Consider the following 18,071-nt stretch of genomic DNA (forward strand, 5'->3'; position numbering starts at 1 on the left):
AGGGATGACATGTGGATGGATCAATGCCCGTGACTGCAGCCGCAGTGTCTCTGCTGTGCAGGGTGTCATTGGACCCTGCTGCAGCTCTGCCTGCTCCTGCCCCCCTGGGACCCCCCAGGAACCCCCCGAGGCACCAGCAAGGCCCCAACCCGGCAGCCCCTGCCCACCCCTCCCATGAGACGTGTCTGTGTGCCCCCCTCGTCCCTCCTGTCACCAGATCCCTGTTCCCAGAACTATTCGTCACCTTCACAGCCGAGGACAGCAGCTGCTGGGGGGCACCAGGACCCGGGGGGTGGGGGGCCCCGGAGGGGCCATGTTGGGGTCTGTCATGGGGGTCTGTGGGGGGTGGTGTCGGTTTGGGCGGGGTGGGGGGTGCGGAGTCACCGGGATGCGCCGCATCATCATCCCCCCCCCCCCGGGAACCCCCCTTGAGCCCCCCAACACCTCCCGTCCCATAGGGGGCGGCCTCCCCCGAGTGCCCCCTCCTCCCGCGGCGGAGTGGGCGGGGCGAGGAGACCCGAGGGGAGCCGAGCGGAGCCGAGCCGAGGGAGCCGAGCGGAGCCGAAGGGAGCCGAGCGGAGCCGAGGAGAGCCGAGCGGGGCCGAACTCACCCGAGTCGCCCGTCCCGTCGCGCCGCCGCCGCCAGTACCAGACCAGTGCGAGGGACGCGGCGTGTCCCGCGGCCACCAGCGACGGGAAGAGCGACCCGGTGTCCTCCATGGGGCCGGAACACGGCTCGGCTCGGCTCGGCTCCAGGGGCAGGGACACCCCAGCGCCCGCCCCCCCCGGCCCTTAACCCCTCCCGGTCCGCGGGGGGGGGGTGCGGGTTGGACGCCTCCTGCCTCCTCCTGCCCGCGGTACCGGCAGGACCGGCCCCCCCCCCCCCCCTCCCGGTTCATATCCCGGCTTTTTATATCCCGACCGGACGGCGCCAGCCCCCCCCGTTCGTTCCACACCCCCCCCAACCTACCCGGCACGACCTTCATGGGCAGGCAGGGCGCAGGCAGGGCGCGGGCAGCGGAGCGAGGGCGCAGCGCGGCTCCCCCGGCGGCGGCGGCGGCGGCGGGGGGGGTGCGGGGGGGCGGGCGCTGATATAAATAACCGGAGCCCGTCAGCGAGCCCGAGTTAGAACATGACACGGGACCGGGGGGGGACGAGATGGGGGACGGGGTGATGGGCGGCCGCAGCACCCCCGGGACCCTCTGGTTCGCCTGGTACCGGAGGGGTTAACCCGGCCGCCACCTGGGGGAGGGGGGTGTGAGGAGTGTGCTCTTTACTAACGGCCTAAAGCCGCCGCCGGGGCCCTCGCAGCCCATCCCCGTGGCGGCGGGGCCCGCTCCCGTCCCGCGGGGACCCCCCCAGACCCCCGCTACCGGCGCGGCCCCGTCCCGCCGGCCTCGTCTCCAGGCCGGGTTTTCCCGCAGCGGCTACTCGGAGCGGAGCAAAGGAAAACCCGGAGGCGGAACCGTCGCGGCGGCGGAACGGAGGGAGCCGGGAGGAAACGCAGCCCCCACCTCCAGCCCCACTGAGACGCCCCACGGGCACCTCCCAGCCCCACAACCGGCCTTCCCCGCCCCGCAGCACCCGGCCCCGCGGCCCCAGAGCCCAGAGCGGGGCGCGACCCCGGGGCTGAGCCCGGGGGAGACCCCCCGACGTGGGGGGGGTCTGGGAAGCACCGCGGCCCCAGGACCAGGAAGGGGGGGGTGTGGGGCAGCCCTGCGGCCCCCCCGTGGGGCCGGTGACTCACGGCGCTGGCAGCGGCCGGTGGAAACTTGGAGCGGCGGCGTCGGGGCTGAGTCACGGCGGGGGGGGGGGCCCTCACCGCGGCCTCGGGGCGCCGCCCGAGGCGATGGGGGGGGCGGCTCCACCGGCTCCAGCTGCCGCCGATCGTGTGTCGCGGATCGTGTGTCGCCGGAGAGGGGTGATGGGGGAGGACGGGACGGGACCCTCCCCCTCTCCCGCAGGCAGCCCCCGGCCCAGCACCAGCCCTGCCCCCCCACCAGCTGCCGCTGTCTGTCTGCTCGTCCGTCCGTCCGACCCACCCTGGGCACAGCGGGACCTCGGGGTGCAGCCCCCCCTGTGCACCCCAACTGCATGGCCCCAGAGCCATAGCCCCACCATGGTACAGCACCCCAGGGTGCAGCCCCCCACGACACAGCCCCGCCATGCCATAGCCCCCCCCACAGCACGGACCCCCCCCAGTGCAGCACCCCAAGGCACAGCCCCCTCCAGCAGGGACCCCCCCCAATGCATCCCCCGGCCTTCCATTGGGAGCTGGGGGGTCAGCACCTGCCCCCCAGCATCCGCAACCCTGGGGGGCCACCCCAGCACTGGCCCCCCCATGCCAGCCCATGGGCAGGGGCACAGGCAGCACCCGGCCTTCCCTTGCCCCACATGGCCAGGGGGACCCCATTGATGTGGGGGTCCCTGAACCTACCCCCAAGGTCACCCCCAGGGCTGGGGGGTCCCCGACCCTGCCCATGGATGTGGGGGGTTCTAGAGACCCCCAAGTGCTGGGGCGTCTCCCAAGGGCAGGTGGGGGACACACACAGGCAACCCCCCCCATGATGGGGGGCAACACCTCAGGGTGGCAGTCCCCCACCAGGAAGTGGTGATACCTGGAGCTGGGGCGGGCTGGGGGGGGCCCGAGGCGATGGGGACGGTGACAGGCTCCACGCACTGCTCGGGCTCCTCCTTCCTGCGGTAGAGCCGGTCCTCACCAGTGGGACCAGCACTGGCACTGGTGGCACTGGTGTTACTGGTGTCGGTGTTGGATGCATGGCTGGTGGTGCTGGTGGCACGGGCCTTGCTGGTACCAGTACTGGCACTGGTGTCAGGCGCATGGCGGGTGGTGCTGGCGGCACGGGCCTTACCAGTGTCTGCACTGGTGTTACTGGTGTTGCTGGTGTCAGGCACATGGCAGGTGGTGTTGGCAGCACGGGCCTTACTGGTACCAGTAACTACACTGGTGTCGCTGGTATCGGGCTTGTGGCTGGCGGTGCTGGTGGCACGGGCCTTACCGGTACCAGCGCCGGTGCTGGTGTCACTGGTGTCGGGCACGTGGCGGGCGGTGCCGGCGGGACGGGCCCTGCCGGTGCCGGTGTTACCGGTGGTGGCGGCGGTGGTGGCGCTGCGGTGGCCGCGCTGCAGCGGGCGCGGGACGGTGCCTGGCGGGAGGTGCAGGACGCGCCGCAGGTGCGTGACTCCCGCGTCCGTCAGGTACCAGTAGAAGTGTCTCCAGGCGAAGGTCTGGCGCACGAGCCCGCGGGCGCGCAGCGAGCCCATGGCGCGCACCACGGCCACGTTGGGCACCCCGGGCAGCTGCGGGTGCTGCCGCCGCGGCCGTGGGTCCTTCTCGGCCACCAGCACCCCATCGCGGAACAGCAGCTCTAGGATGGCGCGGAGCCGCTCCAGCGGCATCAGCATCCCCGCCACCATGGCTCGGCACGGCGCGGCTCGGCACGGCGCGGCTCGGCGCGGCTCGGCACGGCGCGGCGCAGCACACAGCACACGGCACACAGCACACGGCTCAGTGGCGGCCCGGTACGGTCCGGTACAGCTCACCACAGCTCACGGCACGCTGTGGGCTGGCACGGCTCGGCACAGCCCAGTGTAGTGTGGCACGGCTCGGCACGGCTCAGCACAGCCCACTACAGTCCGGAACAGCTCAGCACACTCGGCACGACTCACGGCTCGGAATGGTCCAGCACAGCCCGGTATAACGTGACACGGCTCGGCACAGCTCACGGCTCCGCGTGGTGCGGCTCGGCTCAGCCCGGCCCGGCTCGGCCCGGCACGTCCCGACACAGCCCAGCCCGGCTCAGCCCGTCCCGTCCCGTCGCGGCCGCTCTCGCCGCAGCCGGCGGCGGCTCCACCCCGGGGCCGGGTTTTGCCGGGGGGGGGGGAGCGGGGGGGCCCAGCCCACGCTCAGCGCCCCTCCCCCCGCCGGGGGTCACCCCCCTCCCCCCACTTCACCCTCCCCCTTCCCCCCCCCGGCGGCTCCGGCGGCGGGATCCGGGGCCGGAGCATCCCCGGCCGCGGGCGGGGCCGGGGGGGGGCCGGGGGGGTGACACGGGCGGGACACGGCTCCGGCCGCCGCCAACGTCAATATTTGCTCCGCTGGTGCCCGGCTGGGGCAGGGCCGGGTACCCCCCCGGCCCCTCCCCTCGGGTTCCCCACCTCGGGTTCCCCCCCTCGGGTCCCCCCACCCGTCCCCGCGCCCTCGGGGCTCGCAGGTGGGGACGAGGCGGCTGCTGCCACCCCCTCCCGGCCCCCAGTGGGGCCCGGACCGGCTCGGCGGGACCGGGGTGTCTGGGGCGCCGCGGGGTGTCTGGGGTGCTCCGGGTGCTCGCGGGCACCTCGGGGTGTCTGGGTTCCTTGGGGTGCTCGGGGGTCCCTGGGGTGCCCAAGAGGCTCAGGGCTGCCCATGAGTCCCTGTGATCTTTGGGGTGCTCAGGGCGCCCGTGGTCCTTGGGGTACTCAGGGGTGCTCATGGTGCTCGGCGGTGCTTGAGGTGCTCAGGGCGTCTGGGGTGCCTGAGGGGCTCAGGGTGCCTGTGAGTCCCTGGGGTGTTCAGGGGTGCTCAGCGGTGATTGGGGGGGCCCTGGGGTGTTTGGGGTGCTCAGGGTGCTTGGGGTGATCGAAGTGCCCAAGGTGCCCATGGGTCCCTGGGTGTCTGTGGTCCTTGGGGTGTCTGGGGCACCCAAGAGTCTCAGGGGTGCCCGTAGGTCCCTGGGGTGCTTGGGGATGCTCAGGATGATCGGGGTGCTCAGGGTCCCTGGGTGATTGGGGTCCCTGGGGGCCCCAGGGTTTCCCGTGGTCCTTGGGGTGCCTGTGGTGCCATTGGTCCCTGGGGTGCTCAGGGTGCCTGTGGACACTGGGGTGCTTGGGCTATCTGGGGTCCTTGTGGTGCTCGGAATGCCCATGGTCCCTGAGGGTCCCTGGGGTGTCCAGGGGTGTCCCGTCCCCAGCACCAGCATCAGACCCTGCAGCAGCCCCATAACTGAGGGGATCCCAGCCCCATAACCGGGGGCATCCCAGCCCTATAACTGGTGGGATTTGAGGACCATAGTGGATGCATCCCAACCCTACAACCAGGGGGATCCGATCTGGAGCAGCATCCCCATTCTGGTGGGCACTGGGAAACCAGCATGGCCCAACTGTGCCCCCATCTGTGCCCCCCAACAGCCCCCCCCCGTCTGACGGGGTCACTGTGTGTCCATCCCGGAATTGCCGCGTCAGCACCGCAGTGACAGACACAATGTGACAGCGACAGAGACAGCGACAACACCAGCACCAGCACCCAACACCCAGAACCCAGCACCCAGCACCCAACAACCAGCACCAGCACCCACCGCAGCAGCGGCACTTAGGGATCCAGCGCCCCACTGCTCCCCACGAGCCCCCTCAGCCCATCCCAAGTGCTGCAGCCACCAGGTCGCAGCATCACTTTGGAGAGTCCTGGGGGCACCAAATGCAGCTGCTGCCCTCCCAGTCCTGCTGCACCCCCTGTGCCCTCACAGCTTCAACCTATGGCTCTGACCCACAGCTCTGACCCACAGCTTGGGGATCTGACCCATGGCTTAGGGGTCCTCCTATGGCTCAGGTGCCCAACTCACAGCTTGGGGGTCTGACCCATGACCATGGTTTGCTGATTGACCCACAGCTTGGGGGGCCCTCCATGGCTTGGGGGACTGACCCACAGCTCTGACCCATGGCTTAGAGGCCCAACCCAAACACAGGCCTTTGCCCCACACGCTGCAGACCCACATGTGGGGTGCAGGCAGGGCCCTGCAGGTGGCAGCTCTGGCCATGGGCCCATCGCCCAGTGCCAAGAGCTGGTACCGGAGCCTGCGGCGTCACCACTGCAGCACCAGCACCCACGCCGGTCCCACGCCAGCACCACAGCATGACCCACGCTGGTCCCACGCCGGCACCACAGCGTGACCCACGCCAGCCCCACGCCAGCCTCATGGCTCATCCCGGTCACACAGTGGCCAGCGGCGGCCTCGTGACCGGGATCTGCCGGTGCCCGTTACTCACGGCCCAACGCCCCGGCCCTGTGGCGTGGCACGTCCCAGCACGGCACAACATGCCGTAACACGCCATGACATGCCACACCATGCCAAAACACGCCACACCATACCACGACATGCCAAAACACGCCACAACATGCCAAGGCCGCGGGAGGGATGTGGCTGGAGACCTGCAGGGATGCAGCAGAGCCCATCACCCATCACCCATCAATCACCCGACTTGTGGGTCCCAGCCCCGGTGTTGGGGGTCTGAGCCCCTGGGGGGTCCCACCCCTGCACTGGGGGTCCCACCCGCTGGGTCCCGCTGGGCCCGGCCCCACCTTTGAGGGAGCTGATCTCGTGCTGGATGCAGCGCGGAGCCTCCATCGCCGCGGCCCCCCCGGACCGCGCCGGGACCGCAGCGCAGGGACCCGCCCCGAGGCCACGCCCCCGGGCCACGCCCATTGGCCACGCCCCGACAGGCCACGCCCCCTCCGCTCCAGACACCCCCTACTGGAGCGGCGGACACAAACCCCCCGCACAGACCCCCCAGTACGGACCCCTCAGTACAGACCCCCCAGCACAGACCCCCCTAGTACGGACCCCCCTGCACAGACCCCCCCAGTACAGACCCCCCCAGTACGGACCCCCAGCACAGAGCCCCCCACACAGACCCCCCCAGTACGGACCCCCAGCACAGACCCCCCCGCACAGACCCCCTCCAGTACAGACACCCCGCACAGACCCCCCCAGTACGGACCCCCAGTACAGACCCCTCCAGTACGGACCCCCTAGCACAGACCCCCCAGTACGGACACCCCCAACACAGACCCCCCCCCGCACAGACCCCCCCGCACAGACCCCCCCAGTACGGACCCCCAGCACAGACCCCCCCGCACAGACCCCCCCAGTACGGACCCCCAGCACAGACCCCCCCGCACAGACCCCCCAGTACGGACCCCCAGCACAGACTCCCCCGCACAAACCCCCCCAGTACGGACCCCCAGTACAGACCCCTCCAGTACGGACCCCCTAGCACAGACCCCCCAGTACAGACTCCCCCAACACAGACCCCCCAGCACAGACTCCCCCAGCACAGACTCCCCCAGCACAGACTCCTCCAGTACGGACCCCTCAGTACGGACCCCCCAGTACAGACCCCCCCCCACTGGTCTGTACTGGGCCTCACTGGTCCCCCCCCATCCTCGCCATGACACCATGGTGACAGCCCCTGGGTGCTGTGCCCTACAGGTTGCCCGTGTCCTGTGGGGTGGCCGTGCCCCATGGAGGTGCTGTGCCCCATAGGGGTACTGTGCCCCATAGGGGTGCTGTGCCTTGTGCCGTTCCTGTGGACCGTGGAGTGGCTCTGCCCCATAGCTCACTGTGCCCCATAGCTCACTGTGCCCCATAGGGTGCACATAGGGCGGCCCTGCCCCTTTGGGTGCTGTGCCCCATGGGGTGCCCTGCTGCATGGCTGCCCGTGGCCCACGGCTCACTGTGCCCTATGGGGTGCCATGGCCCACGGCTCTCCCTGCCCCATGGGCCCGGTGCCCCCCAGTGCTCCCAGCCCCACAGCACTCCCTGCCCCACGGCTGCCCATGCCTCATGGCTCTCCCAGCCCCACGGCGCTCCCTGCCCCACGGCTCCCGGTGCCGGTCGCTCCCGTTGTGCCCTATTATGGGAATGCCGCGGCAGCGCTGGCGCGGGGCCCCGCCGGGGGCCGGTTGTGGGGCTGCCCCAGCGCGGAGCCGCCGCGGGGCCGGGGCTCTGTGGGGCCGGGGTCTCTGGGGCCGAGGGTCGGTACCTTTGTATCGCTCCCGCACGTCCTCGTAGGCCTGGATGAACTCCTGCTCCTCCGGTACCGGCGCCGGCGCCGCCATGGAGGGGGGGGGGGGGGGGCGGGACGGGGCCGGGGGTCCCGGTGCCCCCGGTGTGTCCGGTGCCCCCCGTGCGTCCGGTGCCCCCGGGGGCCCCGGTGCGCGGCCACGCGAGCTCGGACACACGGACCGGACACACGGAGCTGAGACCCGGGACACGGACCAGGGACACGGGACCCGGGTCGGTCCAGCCCGCCCGAGCCTTAAAGGAGCAGCCGAGCGGTGCCCGGCCCCGGGAGGTGGGTACGTGAGTCACGGGGCATCTATGGGGCATCCGTGGGGCACGGCCGTCTATGGGGCATGGGAGCTACGGGGCACAGCACCCCCATGGGGCACAGCAAGATAATAGGCACCGCACCCCATGGCCCACGGCACCCTGTAGGAACAGCAGCCGTGTTCCATACCCAGCAGCGCTGTACCAGGACACACTGGTCTGTACTGGGACACACCGGAGCTGCACTGGGACACACTGGTCTGTACTGGGACACACTGGAGCTGCACTGGGACACACTGGAGCTGTACTGGGACACACTGGTCTGTACTGGGACACACCGGAGCTGCACTGGGACACACTGGAGCTGTACTGGGACACACTGGTCTGTACTGGGACACACCGGAGCTGCACTGGGACACACTGGTCTGTACTGGGACACACCGGAGCTGCACTGGGACACACTGGTCTGTACTGGGACATACTGGAGCTGCACTGGGACACACTGGTCTGTACTGGGACACACCGGAGCTGCACTGAGACACACTGGAGCTGCACTGGGACACCCCGGAGCTGCACTGGGACACACTAGTCTGTACTGGGACACACCGGAGCTGCACTGAGACACCCCGGAGCTGCACTGGGACACCCCAGAGCTGCACTGGGACACACCAGAGCTGTACTGGGACACCCCGGAGCTGCACTGGGACACACTGGTCCGTACTGGGACACACCGGAGCTGTACTGGGAAACACCAGAGCTGCACTGGGACACACTGGAGCTGTACTGGGACACACCGGAGCTGTACTGGGACAACCTGGAGCTGCACTGGGACACACTGGTCTGTACTGGAACACATTGGTCTGTACTGGGACACACTGGAGCTGCACTGGGACACACTGGAGCTGTACTGGGACACACCGGAGCTGTACTGGGACAACCTGGAGCTGCACTGGGACAACCTGGAGCTGTACTGGGACACACTGGTCTGTACTGGGACACACTGGAGCTGCACTGGGACACACTGGAGCTGTACTGGGACACACTGGTCTGTACTGGGACACACTGGAGCTGCACTGGGACACACCGGAGCTGTACTGGGACACACTGGAGCTGCACTGGGACACACTGGAGCTGTACTGGGACACACTGGTCTGTACTGGGACACACTGGAGCTGCACTGGGACACACTGGAGCTGTACTGGGACACGCTGGAGCTGCACTGGGACACACTGGTCTGTACTGGGACACACTGGAGCTGCACTGGGACACACTGGAGCTGTACTGGGACACAGTGGTGTGTACTGGGACACACCGGAGCTGCACTGGGACACACTGGTCTGTACTGGAACACACTGGTCTGTACTGGGACACACTGGAGCTGCACTGGGACACACCGGAGCTGCACTGGGACACACTGGTCTGTACTGGGACACACTGGTCATCACTGGAACACAGTTGGGTGTCCCCATGGTCCCCCTGCAGCGCCCCCAGCCCTGGGTCAGTGACGGCAGCGCACGGGCACGGGGACACCCCGGGGCACACGGTGGGTGCTGTGGGGACACCCCAAGGCCTTGGGCCACGTGGGGACACCCCGGGCTGTGTCCTGGGAGCTGAGGACAACTTGGGGACATCCGGGGACACGGCCGAGGGACACCCCCCCACCCCCACACAGAGCCGCGGGGTCAGCCCAGCCCGATTGTGCCCGTGCGGGACATCGCCCCACGGCTGCCCTGCGGCGGCACCTGCACCCTTCCCACGGCTGCCCCACAGCATCGACCCACAACATCGCCCCGCGGCGTCACCCCTCGGCGTCACCCCACGGCATCACCTGCACCCACCCCACGGCATCGCCCCACGGCATCTCCCCACAGCATCACCTGCACCCGCCCCACGGCATCGACCCACAGCATTTCCCCACAGCATCACCTGCACCCGCCCCACGGCATCTACCCACGGCATTTCCCCACAGCATCACCTGCACCCGCCCCACGGCATCGACCCACAGCATTTCCCCACAGCATCACCTGCACCCACCCCACGGCATCGCCCCATGGCATCTCCCCACAGCATCACCTGCACCCGCCCCACGGCATCGACCCACGGCATTTCCCCACAGCATCACCTGCACCCGCCCCCCCGCATCGCCCCGCACCCCCCCGCCGCCCTCGCCCCCACCTGCGATGCGGGTCACGGCTCTCTCCGCGGCGTCCATCAGCGCCCCCTGGCGGCGGCTCCGCCCGCGGCTCCGGCACCGGCCCCAGCGCGGGTCCTGCGGGGGGGACACGGCGTCAGCGGCACATGGCACCGTGTGGTACCGCATGGCTCCATACAGCACCGTGTAGCGCCCTGTGGTACCGCATGGCTCCATACAGCACCGTATAGCGCCCTGTGGTACCGCATGGCTCCATATAGCACCGTATGATACCGCATGGCACCCACATGGCATCCTATGGTAACCCATGGCACCGCATGGCACCTTATAGCACCCCCTGGCACCGCATGGCACCCTATGGTATCCTTTGGTAACCCATGGTACCCTATGGCACCATATGGCACCATGTAGCACCCTATGGCACCCCATGGTACCACATAGCACCCTATGGTACCGCATGGCACCCTGTGGTAACCCATGGAACCCTGTGGCATCCCATGGCACCCAATGGCACCCTATGGCACCCAATCACCCTGGCTCCCACCCCATGGCACCCACATAAATCCCTCACAACACCACATGGCACCCCATAGCACCCAACAGTAACCCACAAGGTACCCCATGGCACTCTATGGTACCCCATAGCACCCCCTGGCACCCACAAGGCACCCGTTGGCACCGCAAGCATGTGGGTTGGTGTGGGTCGGGTTGTGGGGGAGGATGTGGGTCTGTGTGGGGCGGGTGTGAGCAGCGCAGCACGTGCCTGTGCCAAGCCTGAGTCACCGGCACCCGCGTGCCCCGCACCCCACAGACACCCACAGACGCCCCCAGCACCTCACAGACCCCCCATAGACCCACACAGACACCCCATGGACACCCCATAGACACACGCAGATACCCCATGGACACCCCATAGACACACACAGACACCCCAGAGAGCCCCCCAACACCCCACAGACACCCTCAGACGTCCCCGCTGCACCCCACAGACCCCGCTGCTGCAGCAGGGCCCCAGCACCCCACGGCCCCGATGCTGCACCCACAGACCCCATATTCACCCCCCAGACACCCCCGCCCCGCTCCCCCCACCCCCCCCCTGCTCTGCAGCAGCCCCCGCCCCTCCCCCCTGCCCACGCGGGGGGGGGGAAGGGGCATCCCAGGGGTGCCCTGGGAACGGGGGGGGACGGGAACGGGGGATGGAGCCGAACCGGGGGGGGACGAACCCGAACCGGGAATAGGCTCGAACCGGGGATGGAATGGAGCCGAACCGGGGGATGAACCCGAACCGGGTGACGGACCCGATCCAGGGGATGGAGCAGGACGCGGGGGATGGACCCGAACCCGGGAGAACTGAGCCCAAACCGGGGCTTGAGCCCAGACCGGGGCTCGGGCCCGAATCGGTGATGGGGTGTTGGGGGGGGGAGGGGTGAAGCCCAACCGGGTGAGACGGATCCGAACCGGGGGGAACGAACCCGAACCGGGGGGAACGGACCCGAATCAGGGTGCGGGTGTTGGGAGCGGGGGGGATGGACCCGAACCGGGGTGCGGGTGTTGAGAAGGGACATGGACCCGAACCGGGGGACGGGACCGATCCGGGGGATGGGCCCGAACCGGGGATGGGGGGGGGGGGATGGACCCGAACCGGGAGCGGACGGACCCGAACCGGGAGGAACGGACCCGAACCGGGGTGCGGGTGTTGGGGGGGGGGGATGGACCCGATCCCGCCCCGCCCGTACCGGTACCAGCAGCGGCTCCGCTTCCGCAGTGGGGGGCGGGGCTTGTAGGGGGCGGGGCTACTGGAGGGGCGGTGATGGGGCGGGGCTAAAGGGGTGGGGGCGGGGCTTTCTCTGCCGTCCCGCCCCCGGTGGGTGCCGGATGGAGCGGGAGAACGGCGGGCACGGCACCCACCGCATCCCTCACCGCACACACCGCACACACCGCACCCAGCACGGCACACACCGCATCCTGCACTGCACACACCGAATCCTGCACCGCACACACCGCATCCCGCACCGCACACACCGCACACACCGCATCCTGCCCCGCACACACTGCATCCACAGCACCCACAGCACCCACCGCAGCACCCACAGCACCGCACACACCGCATACACAGCACACATCGCACACACAGGACCCATCACACCGCGAGTTAAAGGGGTTAACCGCGACCAGGACATCCGCAGCACCCGGCGGGGAAAGGGTTAACCCCGGCCAGAGCAGCCGGCACACCAGGGGTTAACCGTGACCAGTGTGACCAATATGGTGAGGATTAACCACAGCCCCACAGCCCTCCACAGCCCACCATAGCCTCCATAGCCCCCATAGCCCCCTATATGATGGTGGGTGCTGGTGCCAGCCCATGGTCGTGCCAGTTGCTCCCAGTCTGCCGGGAACCGGGGCTGGAGCCGGCACCAGGAACGGCGCTAGGAGCTGGAGCCGGGAACATGGAGCAGTGCCAGGAACCGGACCTGGTGCCAGGAGCTGGAGACAGCACCAGGAACTGGGGCTGGTGCCGGGACCCAGTAACAGCGCTGGGACCCAGTAACAGTGCCTGGACCCAGTAACGGTGCCAGGACCGGTAACGGTGCCGGGACCCAGTAACGGTGCCAGGACCGGTAATGGTGCCAGGACCAGTAGCAGTGCCAGGACCAGTGATGGTGCTGGGATCCAGTAATGGTGCTGGGACCAGCACTGGTTCTAGACCAGAGCCAGTGCCGCTGTGCCTGCACCAGTGACCGGACCTGCCCGTGTGTGCAGGAACACGCATGTGCTCATCTGCCCCATCATTAACGTGTGTGACTGCACATACATGTGACTGCACATGTGCACCTGAACACGTGTGTGAACCCCATGGCGTGTGCACATGCATGTGTGAAAGGAGTTGCAACACAGGTATGGACATGCACGAACACGCGTGTGAACATAACTGCCTGGCTGCATGTGCACACAGACATGTTGGTCTCGTGCCTCCCAATAAATCCCAGTGCCTCCCAGTACACCACAGTGCAGCTCCCAGTGCCACCCAATGCCTTCCAGTGCAGCTCCCATTACCTCCCAGTAACACCCATTACCTCCCATTACCTCCCAGCGCACCCGGTGCCTCCCAGTACACTCCATTACCTCTAGTACCTCCCAGTGCAGCTTTCATTACCTCCCAGTGCCTCCCATTACCTCCCAGTGCCCCGGCGCGGCGCCGCTGTCCCGGGCCGTGTTCCCGCTCACCGCGGTCATGTGCCAGTGCCGGTGGCGCGGGGCCGGACCCGCACAAAGGCCCCTTTGAGCTGGGGGGCAAAGTCCAGCTCTGCGGCTCCGGCCGTGCCGGGGTCACACCGGTGCGGCGCTGCGACCGGCCCCCGCGGCGCTGGGACCCCCCCGAGCACCGGCCCCGGCGCCTCCCGGGGTCCCGGCGCTCCTCGTGCCAGGCCGCAGCGTCCCGGTGCCACGGGCCCGGCTCCCGGTGCCGCCGCCGCGCGCTGCCGTGTGCCACCGGAATCGGGACTGCCCCCAGCCGGGGGGAGCAGGGGCACGGGGGAGCGGGAGAACGTCATGTGTCCCCCGTGTTCCCTCACAGCCCCCATGTCCCCTGATGTCCCCCGTGTCCCTTGTGCCCTCCAAAGCTCCCCTTGTCCCCCTTACTCCCCGATGTCTCCCATGTCCCCTGTGCCTCCCATGTCTCCCCCGTGCCCCACACCAGCAGGGGGGTGGTGCCATGGGGTCTCTGCACGTGACCTGGGGGACACACGTGTGTATGTACAGAGGCACACACATGTGATGGGACATGTGATCTGATATGTCCCCCCATGTCCCCTGTCACCCCCCAGCAGGCATCTGCCTGCACCCCTTAACCCTTGCGGGGAGGGTCCTGCCATGTGCCACCCCCAGGCACTGGCACTGCTGCCAGCTCGACCCATGGGCGCACTCCTGCCCATACCGGCAGCACAGGCAGCGCAGGCAGGATGTGGTGCAGGCAGGATACAGCACAGGCAGGGCAGGCAGGATGTGGTGCAGGCAGGATACAGCACAGGCAGGGCAGGCAGGATGGAGCACCCCCCAAGCACAGCTCGGGTGGGGGACAAGGGGTGGTGGAGCAGGCAGGGAGCACAGGCAGGGAGCGCAGGCAGGGGGTACAGGCAGGATGTGGTGCAGGCAGGGTGCAGTGCAGGCAGGTGCAGCACAGGGAAGGTGCAGTGCAGGCAGGATGCCATGCAGACATTGCATCTGCAATGCAGGCAGGCAGTGTGCAGGCAGAGTGTGATGCAGGCAGGAAGCAGGCACACAGAGTTAACAGCAGTACAGGCAGGGCGCAGGCAGGGTTAACAGCGGGCAGGGCACAGGCAGAGTGCAGGCAGGGTGCAGGCAGGGTTAACAGCGGGCAGGGCACAGGCAGAGTGCAGGCAGGGTGCAGGCAGGGTTAACAGCGGGCAGGGAGCAGGCAGGATGTGATGCAGGCAGGGAGCAGTGCAGGCAGGGTTAACAGGCGGCAGGGAGCAGGCAGGGTTAACAGCATGCAGGATGTGATGCAGGCAGGGAGCAGTGCAGGCAGGGTTAACAGGGGGCAGGAAGCAGGCAGGGTTAACAGCAGGCAGGGAGCAGGCAGGATGTGGTGCAGGCACGGAGCAGTGCAGGCAGGGTTAACAGGGGGCAGAGGCTGGAATGTCCCAGAGGGTCCCAGCCTGGGAAGGGCCCCATGGGCAGCTCTGGCCCCTCGACCCTGACCCCGTGGGAAGTGGGAGCAGGGCCGGGATCTTCCCAGCACGGGGAACCACAAACCCCAGGGTGTGGGGCTGGCAACGGGGGGCAGGCGCTATAGTACCACGTGATGGTCCCCACGGAGCGCCCCCCTGCCCCAGTACCGGACCCCACAGAGGACCCTCCAGCCCCATGCCCCCAGGGCAGGACCCCCCCCCCCAAGTCCCACACAGCCCCATAGCCCTGGCAAGCCGTGACACGCAGCACATGGCACGTAGAGTGGCACAGAGCACATGACGCACGGCACTCCGTGTGGCACAGGACGCATGGCACATGGCACACTGTCACACATGGCTTGTACACAGCATGTGGAGTGGCAGCTGGCACACAGCTTGCGCGGCACATGGCACAGTACACAACACACAGCGTGGCACATGTCATTGGCATATAGCCTGTGCTATGGCACACGGCACGTCACACGTCCCCCAGCCCACGGGACATGTCCCATGGCCCCAGCCCTTTATGGAGCCTGTGCTCTGGCCCATGACATGGCACATGTCACACAACATGCGTCCCATGTCCCCATGGGTTTGTGCCTGTGGCACACGGTATGGCACATGGCACACTGCCCGCCACATGTCCCCCAGCATACAGGACACAGCCCATGGCACCAGCCCTTTATTGACCCTGTGCCATGACCCACGGCCTGGCCCATGGCCCCCAGCACACGGCCCACGTGTCCCCGTGCCCCGCGTCAGGTGGCACCGTGGCTCTCACGCAGGCGCTGCCGCAGCTCCCGGTCCAGCGCGTGGTGCAGTGCGCGGCAGCCCGCGGTGGCCGCGTCCAGCGCTGGCTCCAGGCGCTCGCGAGGCAGGCGTGCACTGAGCTGCAGCAGCGCCAGGAGCCCCGAGGCCGGCAGCAGCGCCAGCGACAGCCCCGGCCCCGCCGCCGCCTCCTCGGCCCCGCTGGGGTCCGCCAGCGCCGTGTCCTCGGCCAGTGCGGCCGAGCTGGCGCACACCATGTCCCGCAGCGGGATCCCCGCGTCCAGCACCGCCAGCGCCGCCGCCGTGGTGCCGGCACAGCAGTGCCCCCCGTCCGCCTGCAGCACCTGCGGGGACATGGGGTGTCAGTGCAGAGGCACAGGGCAGGGACACAGAACATGGACACAGGGACACAGAGCCCGGACATGGGGACATGCTGTGGTGCCGGCACAGCAGTGTGGCCCATCTGCCTGCAGCACCTGTGCACAGGGTGTGTCGGTGCGGGGATGTGGTATGGGGACACGGAACATTGATAAAGGGACACGGCCCAGGAGCACGGTGCAGGGACACAGCACACAGGGACATGGCACATGGCACAGAGATACGGCATATGGCACAGGGACACAGTGCGGGAACATGACACACGGCACACAGCGTGGCACATGGCATATTTCATGACACGACACACATGACATGTAGCGTGGCCTGTAACACACACCGTGGCACACAGCACAGCGACATCAGCCTCACCGTGTCCCAGCACCAGGTTCCCCCAATGTCCCTCCCACTCCCCTCAACATCCTCCCCATTTCCCTCCCAATGTCCCCACCAATATCCCCGTGTCCTACCCCACATCCCCCACCCATGTCACCCCATGTCTCCCCCATGTCCACTTCATATCCCTCCCCAACGTCCCCCTCCACGTCCCCATCAATATCCCCCCATGTCCCTCCAGTGTCCCTCCCATGTCTCCCCAATGTCCCCCCCAATGTCCTCCCCAATGTCCCAGTGTCCCCCTGCTATGTGCCCCAAACGTCCTCCCCCACATCCCCCTTCCATGCCCCCCTCCACATCCCCCTGTATCCCTCCGCATGTCCCCCCAATTTTCCCTCCACATCTCCCCAACGTCCCCCCCAATGTCCCTCTCATGTCCCCCCATATCCCCCCCCAACTCCCTGTGTTCTCTCCCCATGTCCCCCCCACATCCCCCTATGTTCTGCCCCCCCATCCCCCCCGCGGTACCTGCACGTAGACGTCGATCTGGGAGCGCGGGAAGAGCTGCGTGAGGACGGCGGCCTCGAGGCTCTGCTGCAGCAGCAGCGCCAGCTCCGCGCTGCGCCGGTCCCCGTGCGGCCGCCGCCGCTCCGCCGAGCTGAACGCGGCCAGGCTGAACCGGCAGTTCAGCACCGCGCGCTCCGGCAGCGCCCGCCCGCGGGGGCCGCGCACCTGCGCACCGAGAACCGGAACGGGGCGGCCGTGAGCGAAGGGAGCGGGAACGGGGGTAACGGGGCACCGGGACGAGGAGGAGGGACTGGGAGCAGCGAAGGGACCTGGGGACACTTGGTGGGGACAGAAAGGACCGTGAGGAAATGGGGAGCGGGGACCGGGGGGATACGAGACACCGGGGGAAACCGGGGGGGGGGACACACGGATGGACGAACCGGAACGGGACCAGGAGGGGGGATGAGCAGGAGTCAGAGGGACCGGGAGAAACGGGGGCACCGGGGGGAGCAGAAGGAGGGAAGGGAAGCGGGAGGTACTGGAGAGGACTGGGGGGCACCAGCGATAAATGGGGTGAGGGGGGACCCGGCGGAACAGGGGGAGCAGAGGGGCCTGGGGAGGACCAGGAAGGAGGAGGGTTAATGGGGGGACTGGGAGCAAAGGGGCCAGGGGAGCCGGGGGCCCAGGAGGAGCGGAGGGACCCGGGGAGGGTTCGGCGGGACCCGGGGGGTTCGGCCGACCCGGCGGCCGCTGACCTCGTGCGGGCCGTAGACCACGGCCAGCGCCTTGGTGTTGCCCTGCTCGATGTATGCGGAGCCGTCAGCCTGCGCGAACAGCCCGAGCCGGGCCCGCACCTTCCGGATCTCCCCGGGCCGGCGCCCGTCGGCGCGGAACCCCTCGTCCGACAGCAGCTCCGCCGCCGCCATCGCGCCCCGCGCGCCCGAGGACACGCCCCTTCCGCGCGAGACCGCGCCCCTTCCAGGGCAGGCCACGCCCCTTCAGGGCAGGCCACGCCCCCCCGGCAGCCAGCCCCTTTGCGGCCCCCGGGCGAGGCCCCGCCCCACGATAAGACGTCAGACGAGGCGTCCCCCAATCATAGGCCACGCCCCCCCTGGGAGCCCCCCTTTAGGCCACGCCCCC

At 68.8% G+C, this 18,071-nt stretch overlaps 2 protein-coding genes across 19 annotated transcripts in view; both read right to left on the reverse strand.

Moving 5' to 3' along the window:
* Nucleotides 1-10,366, reverse strand: part of PLEC (plectin) — a 46,008-nt gene extending 35,642 nt beyond the window's left edge. For 5 of the 18 annotated variants that reach the window (XM_032920073.1, XM_032920075.1, XM_032920071.1 and 2 more), the window contains exon 1: nucleotides 612-822. In XM_032920073.1, the coding sequence (XP_032775964.1) occupies nucleotides 612-720 (109 nt within the window). In that variant the 5' untranslated portion in view covers nucleotides 721-822. Of the gene's footprint in view, nucleotides 1-611; nucleotides 829-970; nucleotides 1,048-2,618; nucleotides 3,089-10,280 lie in introns of those variants that run through there. The other 13 variants (XM_030486888.1, XM_030486865.1, XM_030486875.1 and 10 more) reach the window with 7 other exon arrangements.
* Nucleotides 10,367-15,612: 5,246 nt separating this feature from the next.
* On the reverse strand, nucleotides 15,613-17,936 carry EXOSC4 (exosome component 4). Its single transcript, XM_030487013.1, has 3 exons — nucleotides 17,687-17,936; nucleotides 16,953-17,156; nucleotides 15,613-16,057 (listed from the first exon to the last, which is right to left on the reverse strand). The coding sequence occupies exons 1-3, from the start codon at nucleotides 17,855-17,857 to the stop codon at nucleotides 15,704-15,706; spliced, it is 729 nt and encodes a 242-aa protein (XP_030342873.1). The 5' UTR covers nucleotides 17,858-17,936; the 3' UTR covers nucleotides 15,613-15,703.
* Between the last annotated feature and the right edge of the window lie 135 nt (nucleotides 17,937-18,071).

The sequence above is a fragment of the Strigops habroptila genome, chromosome 1 (assembly GCF_004027225.2).
Source record: "Strigops habroptila isolate Jane chromosome 1, bStrHab1.2.pri, whole genome shotgun sequence".
Taxonomy (NCBI): domain Eukaryota; kingdom Metazoa; phylum Chordata; class Aves; order Psittaciformes; family Psittacidae; genus Strigops; species Strigops habroptila.

Coding starts and splice junctions, on each gene's coding strand:
- EXOSC4 (XM_030487013.1), bottom strand. CDS start 17,857: ATGGCGGCGGCGGAGCTGCTGTCGGACGAGGGGTTCCGCGCCGACGGG. Junction 17,157..17,686: donor TGGTCTACGGCCCGCACGAG/GTCAGCGGCCGC, acceptor CTCGGTGCGCAG/GTGCGCGGCCCCCGCGGGCG. Junction 16,058..16,952: donor AGATCGACGTCTACGTGCAG/GTACCGCGGGGG, acceptor ATGTCCCCGCAG/GTGCTGCAGGCGGACGGGGG.